At 42.3% G+C, this 12,058-nt stretch overlaps 1 protein-coding gene across 3 annotated transcripts in view; it reads left to right on the top strand.

Moving 5' to 3' along the window:
- The window catches only part of STK32A (serine/threonine kinase 32A), a 64,538-nt gene that overhangs the window by 13,779 nt on the left and 38,701 nt on the right, over positions 1-12,058 (top strand). For all 3 annotated transcript variants that reach the window (XM_075009517.1, XM_075009518.1, XM_075009516.1), the window contains exons 4-5: positions 4,451-4,506; positions 5,627-5,778. In XM_075009517.1, coding sequence (XP_074865618.1) covers positions 4,451-4,506; positions 5,627-5,778 — 208 coding nt within the window. The remainder of the gene's footprint in view (positions 1-4,450; positions 4,507-5,626; positions 5,779-12,058) is intronic.

Below are 12,058 nucleotides of genomic sequence, written 5' to 3'. Positions count from 1 at the left end.
TGAAAACTCCTAAGTCAATAGTTCATTGATTCCTACCTTGCCTCAATTGGGTGAGAAGCAACAGTTTGGGAGCCCAGCCTTGCTTTAGGCAGGTGCTGGAGAAATTAACTCTGGTCAGGCCTAGCCCTAGGTCAGGACAGTGCACACATGCTCTCAGTGTGCCTGGGCCCTAGCTCAGGGTAGGGAAGCAAACAACACCCAGTGCCAGGAAGGCCCAAGACCATGGTTCAGGGTAGGGCAAATAAACAGTTTCAGGGAAGCCCCAGGCCTAGCTCAGGATAGGTGGCAAACCAGTTCACGCAGTTCAGGAGGGCCCTAGCTCAGAGCAGGGGGCCAACAACGTAGTTCCCTGAAGCACCCAAGCCCTGGTGCAGGGTGGGACAGCAAACAAACACCAGCCCCAGTTGCAGCAGAGCTGTCTGCTGTGCAGGTCAGTGGGGACTCTAGACTGCAACATGCTGACCCTCAGACCTTTTAACAGTCCTCACTATTCCCTGGACCACGCCCAGTCTCCCCCTCAGCACATACCTGGGTGTCCAGGTGGTCTCTCTAGAGTCAGCTAGAGTCTAGAAGGGCTACACCAGTCTGGGAGCCTAGAACAGACCTCAGGCTCCCCTATAGGCTAGTACCCTACTGAGCCCTCAGGCTGGGCTTTATAGTCCTGGCTCTGCCTCCTGACTTCTGGTCAGGTGACTGGGAGGGGTCAGGCTCAGCCACAAAATGGCTCCTGGGGGAGTTCCTCCCTCCTAGGGTAGTGGGTGCCCACTCTGCCCCACTACATAGATACTTTCACTCTCATTTCTGACCTTATGGGCTGTCTATTCCCTATTTCCAATTCTCCAATGCTTGTCTCAGCTATGGCATTTATTGACTTGGACAAAGTAATGTCAGGAAGGCATTTTGCATATGTTTAAGACTCGTTTAGTGTTAAATAGCAGCTGCAAACAATGAAAGCCAGCATCACACACCTGCCAGATATCTGTGGGTGACCAGTAAATATTTCATGGACTATGAGTTGTGAATCCTTGCCATTTAACTAGTCCTCAAATCCCATCTAGCATTCAGGATTCTCTTGCCATAAACATCTAGGTGAGGCATGGCAGTTATGCTGGTTTACAAAATGTGATGTCCATATCATTTTTTGCAATACACAGCACATTAAAATGCCTATTGTATTACATGGCTACTGGGCTCTGCAATGGTTCCAATGGCATACATAGATTGAGTATCTGAGTAAGAAAATGGACCCCTAAGTGTGCCTGATGCCATTGCCAGCACAAGTAAGGTGCACAGTCATGCATGCATTTTTCCATGTGCCTGATTTTGAAAGTCACTCTTGAAAGGTTCAGTCCAAAGAATGACCAAATCAAAAAATAGATACACTGAAAGCAGTTTCATGAAGGAGATCATGATGATGTAGAATAACCCCAAGCAAATCAATTTAAAGATGAAGAAGAATGAGCACAGGATTCAGGGCAAAAACTCATTCTATAGTTGATTTAAGGATGAATGATTCACCAGTTAACAGCATTGACACAGATTATGTGGTTAGTAAACAATGGCCTGATATCCAACCCTACACCCTAGGAAGAATTAGAAATGGCTGGCTGGATAATTAATGATACCTCTAGTGGTCACTCCCATATTCTCTGGGCAGATTTGGAAAGGCCTGTTGGTGGGAGTGGGCAAGAAGTGAGCAGAGAGCTAGAGAGGAAAGGAATTGACTGGGAGAATGTGTTCTATAATGGAGGAAGCCCATAGTGAAGATAATTAAAAATTACTGTTCAGTTACTATTGAAGAGAGGCCTGAAATCAGGTACTATTTGTATTCGGAACAAATGTTATGTTCCTGGAGCATCATCTTTCAAAAAACATCAGCTCTCTGTGGAGGAAGATGATAAAGAGTCAAACAACTGAAAGGTTTCTGGTTGGAGTTCTTTTAAAACAAGATTGTTTTTATTGAGCAAGTGGGAAGGATGGAGAGCAGGGGGCCTGATTTGTTTGTGTTTTGTTCTGTTTAACTAATGGACTAATTCAAGAGAAACCTGTTTCTTTCTATCTCTTGAAACAGCTCATTCAGTACATTGACTTAGATATCATTAATAATGTATCCTTTGGTTCTGCAAGTCTGTCATTTGCATCAACATCAGTCAGTGTTGATACTCAGGGCCAGATGCCAAGACATTTAAAGATGAAAGGTGCTGGTGAACTGAGGAATAAACTAAAATGGTAGTTTGAAAGACTTTTACTAGGACATTCATTTTGTGTGCTTCACAGCTTGGCAAGTTTTGTGTTTATTGATCTAGTGATTAGCACAGGACTTGGAGTTTCTGGGGCTTGTGTGGGAGAAGGCACATCTCTTGTTTTTTGGATTGGTACAGCACTGAGTGCAACAGGATTCTGACCTTGACCAAGCCTCATGGGACTAATGTAATATCAACATTATATAAATGTAACAGGTCTAAAACTGACACTACATTCTCATCACTTTTTGTACTGCACCAAGCACAATCACTGATAAATAATGTGAAATGCTCCTTACCACTGCCAACCTATTATTGTGCATGACTTTTACACAGTCCAGAACCCAGTGTGCAATCTGATAACACTTCCATTACGCCCAGACCTGTTGACCCAGGAGGAGGGGCAGCTTCAGCAACCCAGCCTCCTGTCTCTTCACCTCACAGCCTGGAAGCTGCATGGTTGAGTACCATGGAACTTGCCTGCTCAAACGTGGTGAGGAGGTACTTTTTAAATAGTAGAAAGCCTTCCACAAGAGCCACTTACTTGGCAAAGTAGAAAAGGTTTGTGGTTTGAGTGTTCCAGAAGGGCTTATCTCCCTTACAGGCCACAGTCCCCTGCTGCCTATGTTGTCCTTGTTCAGTATAAAGAAAGGATGTTCATATCTATCCCTGGCTGTTGTGAAAACCCAACTCACAATACAATATATCCTGAAAGTAACACTTTAAAAAAGAAACCTATTGTCTGGCCCCAGTGCTGAAGTGTTCTTATTTTTTTTGAAGTCATGAACAATTTAGAATGCATCCAGCTTGTGCAGCTAGTGGTGTGACTGGAACACAGGAAATAGCTGGCATAAACAAGTGATGTAGTGTCTCGCTCTCTGTCACTTTGAATCCATCATGGACATTCTCACTGACTTGTATTGTTCCACTCAGGCTAGGTTTTCAGCAAGGCAGGTGAGACACATGGCCCCCTCCCATCTACTCACTAATTGACTGGAAATGAAGCAATGGACAACACAAATTAATGCTGTGATTTCAGTCCCATCACTTTGGCAGTGCCTGATGGTTCGAGGGTCACAGTAATTAAGGCTAATGTGTTATTAGAAATCTACCAGTAGCCCTGATTTGGTGCCTCTTATCAGCTACCTACTGAGATTTAAGTGCCTTTAAATCAGTGACTGGTATGAGGAATGAAGTCCCAGTTATCTTTCTAGATAATGGCTATATATGCTGTAGTGCTGTGGGACTTCTGTTTCATGTTGGTCTCAACCTAGCACTGACTAAATTCAAACCCTGAAACTTAAAAATTACAGTTATAGTGCCCGTCTTGCCTGCTGATCACCCTCAAATTCCAGCTGAAGGTCATGCATGATAGGTTTGAACCAAAACTGTTCATCCGCAGATCCTTTTCTTGCTTCAGTTGGGACACAGCCTAACACAATGGTTGATCACAAGTGCTTGATGTGAATAGATCATTGCAGTTAGTTTGAATGAGCATCACTTGCCTATCATTCACAGTGGAGAAAGCACATCCTAGGAACACAACTCTATTCAGAGATCCCAAGGAAGAATGAAATGGTTTCCTTTTCTGGACTATAGTTCACATTCTGTGAAGGTCATGTACTAGACTGGGCTTTCCCTCACTGTGCAGAGACCAGACAGGCTTGATTCTAGGTTATAGAAGAGATCTCAACTTTGGGGCTGTTTTTTTTTTTTCTTTCTTCAGTCCTCTAACAGAAAAAGTATCTAAAGCACAACAGGAACCCTCTGTGCCTAGGCTCCTGAGCTAAGTGGTGCTGCTTATGTGACCATCAATGTTCGTAGATTTTGATGCAGTGGATCCCCTGGATTTTTTTTTATAGTTGATTTCAGTGGAAGCATGATCAGGCTCCCATACGTCAGTAGTTGAAGGTGATGTGAAAACATTTGTTTGATAGTTTCTAGCTTATGCAACACTGAAGAATGAACATTTAGAGCCTCAGAAACTTGCCTTGACAGCCAAATGGGAAATAACATGAATAGCATAACTACAGTGGGTGGGAAATGGCCAACCAGTTTTTAATGGCCCCAGTGGTCCATCAGCAACCAGAGGAGTGTATCTCTGGGAAATCCTTCATTTTTATTAACAGCCTCATTTCAGGGGAGAAATTAGAAAATCAGATTGAAGCTCAGATGTTGAATTTATGAACATGTATTGTTTCCTGCAGTAACCTTCGACCACTTTGAAATTTTGCGAGCCATTGGGAAAGGCAGCTTTGGAAAGGTAAGCACCTCAAGAGCAAAACTAATGTATACCAAACAGACACAGTAGCTACCCAAGTAATGGGCACATCAGAGAGGCTTAAATTGGAAACCTTATTTCAGAGGTGTTGAATATTTTTTGTTGATGAGACTTGACCTGAATTTCAACTCCTTATCATCCAGTGTGGCAGCCATGTTCATCTGTATTCTAACAAATCAAAAACACAGTCATGTGCCACTTTAAAAATATTTTGTTAGTCTTTAAACTGCTACGTGACTGCTTTTTTGTTTTGTCCTAATAATCCAGGAGGGGTGTCAGGCTGACTCATTGTGCGTTTGGAATCCCCAAATTCTGTTACAAGATAATAAACTGCAGTTTCTGATAAACCCAGTCAGCTGAATGTCATTATGTTAGATGGGTAAACATCCTCTGAAGGGATACTCGTGCATGAAAGCCTGCTTGAGCATGGTATCTCCTTGACAAAGCAGTATGAGTCTCTGAGAGCAGCACTGCAGGGAGCAAAGAAAGAAGCATCTGAATTTAAAATCCTACTTTGGGGATTTAAACATCATATTAAGGCTGTGGGGTTTTTACATTATGATGATTTCCGTGACGAAATCCATGTCTGGAATATGCTAAAATCCCAGGGCTTTGATGGATCAGTTGTGCTACACCAGAAGGATTGTGCTGGCCCTTATAGATAAGTGATGATGTCCCACTACTCACAAGTCCCCATTCCAGGGTGGGAGGCTGACTCGGTGAATTTCCTCAGCTTATATCTTACTGTCCTGCTTGTAGAAATGGAGGTTAAAGGAGCAGCATGTTAGACATGTAGGGTAAATAATTTGGGTAAAAAAAGCAGAGATTAGTCAGTTACTTGATAAACTGGCAAGTCCCCAAGTTTGCTGTGACAAACTCTGTACCTTACTATGATTCGTCTTAGTATGGATACTGAATGCAGCACTTACTGGTGTTGGGTGGTGTTCAGTCTTAAGTGCATGGGGCTGTGACCTAGTAACATGAATCTTGTTGAAGTTAGCAATAGGGCACCCATAAAGGGTACATTTTAGCTGCACAAATTGTCTTTTGAGACATTTCCCAGTTACTCTGCCCAACTTAACCTCTTGGTGTGCGCAATTAGGTCTGCATCGTACAGAAGAATGACACCAAGAAAATGTATGCCATGAAGTATATGAACAAACAGAAGTGTGTGGAGCGTAATGAAGTGAGAAATGTGTTCAAAGAGTTGCAGATAATGCAGGGTCTGGAACATCCCTTCCTGGTTAACTTGTGGTAAGTCATTGTGGCTTTATTTATACCAGGGTCAGCAGCCTTTCCAAGGCAAAGTGCCAACATTTGACCTTTTGACCTCTATGTGTGGTCCAAGGGCCAGTGATACTTTTTAAAGTCACTAATACTCCTACTTACAACAGCTCCATTAACAAATAAATTAAGGTGCAGAGCTTTGTCATTTAGGTGGTGATTGGTAGCATTAGCTGCTCTTTTGTTAATCCAAAGGTGGCGTGTCTCGTGGGGAAGGAGAGGAGAAACTGAGCTCCCACCTCACATGCCAATAAAAATCGTTCCCTGCACCACTCTTGGCACCCATGCTGATTGTTGTTGACCCCTGATTTATACCTTTTCCCTTCTCTGGGAGCCTACCTCTTGGACACTTCAGTGGGAGCTGCTGGAGCTGCTCAGCAGCACTGAAAACATAGGCATTTATTTTTTTAATCCTTGTTTACAAAAAAACCTATGAGTTTGTGTTCTGTATATTTTTGTTTCCCTTGTGGATAGTCTCCAGGGGTTTCTCTGGCTGCCCCTAGCCCAGTTTTATTGACTCAGCTCCTTGATTAAAAACAACAGCTTTCATTTCTAGCTGGAAATACAGTTGAACTCAGATTCAACCTGTGTTCCCATAATAGGGCCACCTTCCAGCTCTTATTTAGCTGAATGGCTACCCACTGGGCTCAGGCAGCAGGTGCCCAGTTTTATTCCTCTTACAACGGAGGCTGCCATGTCTTGCCCAGCAGAGTACAAATGCAGTAGATTTTGCCCTGAGCTTTTTTTCAGCTTTGAAACAGTGACCTTTTGTGCCAAAGGTCTTTAGTAGACACCAGGTGGGTTAGACAATCACTGACCTCCCAGACATACAAAGACTGAATATAGTCTTTAGCAAATTGACATGATATGCTTCCTCTGTGGCGTGTGTACAGCACCAGTTTTCAGTAAATGAAGCTTGATCCTGAGCAGTGCAGCGCATCCATAACTTTCACTGACTTCAACTATACAGAATTGGGCCTCTCAAGCTATTAAACAAGCACCAGCCCTGTAGTGGGATAAAGAAACATAGCTGTCCTTCAATGTACGGTCAACTTCCTGCAGTAATGTGATTGAAAGGTGAAAGGATTGGATGTTATTCAAACTGGCTCTGCCTTGGCCGCAAATAGCCAGAAATCTAATATTCAAGAGTCGGGGGGAAGCATACATCACCCACTAAGTACCCTGAGAGATCAATCTTAATGTTGGTCCCCTTCTCCTTTGTCCCTCCCTTTACTCCCACTGCCTCCCTGTTGCTATTTTGTGATTTCATCTGTGCCATCAAAAGCCAGCCTTACAATCTTATTGATATTTGCTAAATTAATGCTAGTCAGCAAAAATTAAAGCCTTTGTTCAGTGAATTTAGTGACAGAAAAAAATAATAAAAACACCACAATTCATATTTTATTGCAGAAACTCAGATCTCTCTTTGGGAAATGTGTGCATAAAAGTCTTTCTTTTAAGCATACTTGATCAATGCAATCTTCACAGCCTCTTTTCAGCCATCAGCACTGAGATTGATCAACACAATGATAAAAGACACTTTAATCCCTCCATCTTCATTTAGTTCAGCATGTTTTCCTACAGCAGCAAAGTGAAATGAAGGATGAAGTAAGGCTCTGTTACTCTTGAAGCCAGACAATAATTTTATTAGGACATCAGTAATATTTCCAATGGTCAGAGACTTAACTATCATGTGACTTTCCATTACTTGCATAGCAACTTAATAGACTCCATGGATAAATAACTAGAAGGTTCCTGCAGGATATTAGATCTAAAGGTAATTTTCGAATGGGGTAAAACATTCAAAATGAAGCCCAAAACCATAGGAATCATGCCTGTTTACCTGGAGTTGTGAGTTAAAAACTCAAAACCCCCAGAAGATCAAAAATCTTCGGAATGACTCTGAATCCATTTATGATTTCCTATTGAAATCCTCTGAGATCTGTAATTTCAGTGCTAAAGCAGGGGAAATGTATTAATTTTGATGTGTTGAGAATTCATAGCAGAATTCAGCAGTGGACATCTAGGTAGCTCCAAATGAAAAATGTTTATGCATAGACCACTCTGAAGCAAAATCTCTCAGTTGCCCATTTCTCCAGCTCTCTTGTGACCACATCCCCAAAATGTGATGGCGAAGCTTTGTTTGTGATCCCTGAACAACATTTTTTTATTGGTGCAAGTCCCAGAGGGGTAGGCATATCTTTAAAAACAACAAGGAGTCCTGTGGTGCCTTAAAGACTAACATGTTTGTTTGGGCATACATGTTTTTTACATAAGAAAACTTGTGCCCAGATAAAGCTGTTACCCTTCAGGTGCCACAGGACTCCTCGTGATTTTTCATTGGACTATTTTGGATGCTTGTTTTTGGTGAAGTTTGCTACTCTATATATCAAATCTATGAGATGACAACATGACTAGCCAATTGCATGATGCTGCTCACAGTTGATCAGTGGAGTTGTCTTGTTGGGATACTTGGGAAATGACATGCGATAAATGAAGGGGGCCAGTGCAGCTACTTAAACTGGAGCATTGAATAGCATTTGCATCCCCTAACTATCTGAGCAAGTGGTACTGCGCTATTTAATAAGCACTTGGGAATCAGCCTCAGCAAATGCATGTGAATTAGTCATTCTTTTGGAAACCCAGACCTTCCTTGTGGCAATTGTGATTTTGAGTGCAGCTGTGTATACTGCCTTGTGGTTTTATGCTGTGTCATATTCCTGACATTGGTCTGATTCCTTGCATCTACGTAGGAGGACACATGGTAGCCCATCATAATTCGCAGAGTGAAGCCAAGAGCTCAGGCCACGTTGCTAGTGCCAGACTGTGTGTTCAGTAGACCAACCACCAGGGGCCTGACATCCTTTTGCAGAGAATGGCATCCCTTATGTCCCCTCTGGCTTCTGAGGTATATGGGTGTATTTGAGGACTGTGCAGCCACTCTTCACCTAGCACCACTGAAGTAACTGCATTGGTGACTTGTTACAGCTGCCCCAGTGTGCAGTGATCAACAGTAGTCTTTTTATGGGTTTTTGGATGATTTCCTATGCTTCCTAGAGTATGCACAGAATAACAACAGTAAAGTTCTCCAGAATAAATTTCATAAGTGGAAACATTTTATTTGGTGATATAGATTGGTTGGTATCAATTCCTGGCTACTGGAAAGAAGCAAATGCTTATTGCATCCTGCATGGGGCTGTAGGAAAGAGCTGTAGGCCATGCTTCCCAAAATAAAGGTGAGTTTATGGTTCTACTCTTAATCTAGGATAGGTATGCGTGTCCACAAATACACAGCAGATCTAGGCTGTACTATTCAGTAAGACCAGCTCCACTACCTGAGCTGCCGTCTGTCAAATCAGCTTGCTGTCTCTTCCCTTGACTATGTTGCCTGGATGGGACATGAGGCCACCTCCTACAGCCTGTTGGCCTCTTCATTTGCCCTTGGTGGAAACTGGGTAACCATCAGTGTTCCCTGTAAACAGTGTGTTTGAGTGGCTGCCCAGGAGAGCTTCAGGTACTTCACAGCTGATTAGCAGAGCGCCCACAACTGGCAGCATATGTTTCTATTGGTGGTGCACATCCTTACATGCCTTAGTGCACATAACAAAATTTATTCCTCACATGGATGGGAAAATTAGAGGGACAATTGATAGCTACTACCTCTGGTGCATAGCTTAATCTCCTCCCCCCTCTCCCTAGGAGAGTAGAAGCATTTGAATTGTTGCTGTTCTTACTACTACTGAGTACAATAGTGAAATTGGGACATATATAACCCACCCTGCCTGGCCTGAAAACAGGATTTGAACCCTTACAGCTGCTAATCTAAAAGCACAAGCCTCTAGCATATGAGCTAAAGGATACAGATCAGGGGAGAGAAATGTAGACATTCCTCGTGTGATGGCTGGTGGCTCTCAGGCATCTTAACATAGGTTCTAGAGAATGCCTCATAGGTCCCACATGCCATTAAAAATTATTATGTGATTGTTGAATTACACACAGTGTTCCAGCCCACATGACCCAAATTCTGCAAGATTTACCTACTTTAGATTATGTGCTGAATAGCAAAAAAAAGGAGATGCAGATAATTGTGATTCATCTCCTGGACATGTTCTTTAAGTTAATTCTGTCAGATAAGTAAAATATGGCAGCACTGACCTCACTTTATAATGCCCCGGGAATTTTATTGAGGATTTGGAGAGAGATTAACTAATGTGGACATGCACAAGTGAAATATCCCAAACTTCCCAGACTAAATAAACTTTGAGGCTGTGGGTGCTGCTGCCTGTAGTACTCTCAAGATAAGCGGGTGGAAAGACGATTTTTGTGGCTGATGGGTTAGTGAGGAGCCAGTGGCTCCTTTTTATCTTTGATGCCCAGTTTGTCCTGTGCAGACTGAAGAACACTGCATGGAACTTCAGGGTACTGCTGGTAGCTGTTAAGAGAGAGCTCTGTTTGTAAGAGAGAAATGGAGTAAGCAATTCATCTGTTGCTTGAGAGTGCTGTTCACGTTGCCTGACACTTCCATTCTAAAATTCGGCTTGTAGTCCTCCAGAAAGCCAATCTGAGTCACATTTCAGGTATTGCAATAATTTCAGATTGCCAGTGGACAAATTGATACACTGCAAAGCTACCCTAAATGGAACCATCATTGGGAGTCCCAGGAGAGCCAAGGACTCAGATTTCCTTTCCAGAGAGGCAGTGCCATCAAAACAGCTTGGGTGGGTGGATGGGTATTTGCGCTGCTACTGCTTGTTCTGTACATAGTTCTGTGGCCAATACTGAGATAAATTCACCTGGAGCATCTTGCAAGCACTATATTTTCTGGAGAAACCTTAATTTTCTTTTTAAAAAGAAGACAGTGATGAGCCACTCTGAGATGCATGAGTGTTACCAAGTTTTTTATGACTTAGTCTTACAGGGATGTAAGCCTTCCAGTGTGATAATTTACACAGCTCTGCCTGCTGCTTTGGTTGCCTGAAGTTTGCAATCTGTTTTGCTTTTAAGCAAAAACAGAACCAGATTTAATATCCCATTTGCTATGCTGAGTCCTGGGGGAATCTCTTGGCAGAAAAGCAGCCATTTTTCATTTTTATATTCAAGAGCCTGCTGTGAGCACTGGCTGCTCAGAGTCTGGGAAGTATTGATTATTTTGACTCACAGAATTGTAGGCAGAGCTGCCAGCAGAACAGGTAATTCAGGTTGCCTGATGCTTCCATTCTAAAACTCTTCTTGCAGTTACTTTTAACTTTATCAAACAAAAAAAGTTTGAGGTAAAACTCCTCATGCTTGGGTGTCTGTCTCTGGTGGAATTTTTGAGGAAAAATGGTCCAGCAGGTTCTGAGAATAAGGCTGAGGGACCAACACATTGGTTTGTGCATTTATAATTTTTTTTTTAACTGGTTTGATGAGAAAGTCTTAACACCATCACGTTTTGGAGCAAGGACTTGACATTTGGCAGGTTGAGGCCTTTGTGCCTTTTACCATCTCTGTGCCAATATGTCCAAGTTATAAACTTTTGGAAAATCTTAGTGCATGCATGCTGGATCGAGACTTGCTAAAATTTAACAACAAAATTCTCCATATAAAGCTTCATCCCTGGGTGACTGTAACAGTGACTGAGCACGACTTTTTCCCTGCAATTGCTGTTCCTGAACAGGAACCAAGTTAGGAAGAAAGAGGTTGAGCTTTTCAAGAAAAGGTGGTTATTGGTGTAGGAGCTATATAAAATCAATGCACTGTGTGTTTATACTCCTACCATTAACTGGTAAGCAGCAGTTCATTAACAAAAGCCATACAGAAGTTCTGCTGCCTCCAGCATTAATGCTGTTGCAAAAACTAAAAAGTGCACTAATAAAGATAAGCCGGTGTCAAATCCCACGATTTGGGAGCACAGACTGATGTGGCTGTGCATGGTTAGAGGCAAATGGCAGGGGAAATTGGAAAAACGGGTCCATGTATGCCAAATGGAAAAGCACAGGTTGTTAAGGGAAAAAAAAATATTTCCTGAGCTCCTTAGGAACTACTGGAGAAAATAAATCTGCAACTACCAAAACATTTAACTATATTCAATCAAACGTGAAGAATTTTTTCATGTGAATTTCCTTTCCTGTCCTTAAAGACCGCTGATGACCTGATCCTAAGCAAAACAAGTGCTGTTCACTCGCACCTTACTCCCAATGAAATATCTACATTGTAGTATGTAAAAAATTATCCTACTTACATTTGAAACACCTTTTCATCTAGAAAAATT

This window comes from Carettochelys insculpta, chromosome 15 (genome assembly GCF_033958435.1).
Source record: "Carettochelys insculpta isolate YL-2023 chromosome 15, ASM3395843v1, whole genome shotgun sequence".
In the NCBI taxonomy this organism is placed as follows: Eukaryota; Metazoa; Chordata; order Testudines; family Carettochelyidae; genus Carettochelys; species Carettochelys insculpta.
Note: the sequence above shows the minus strand (reverse complement) of the source record. Positions and strands in the feature narration are given on the sequence as shown.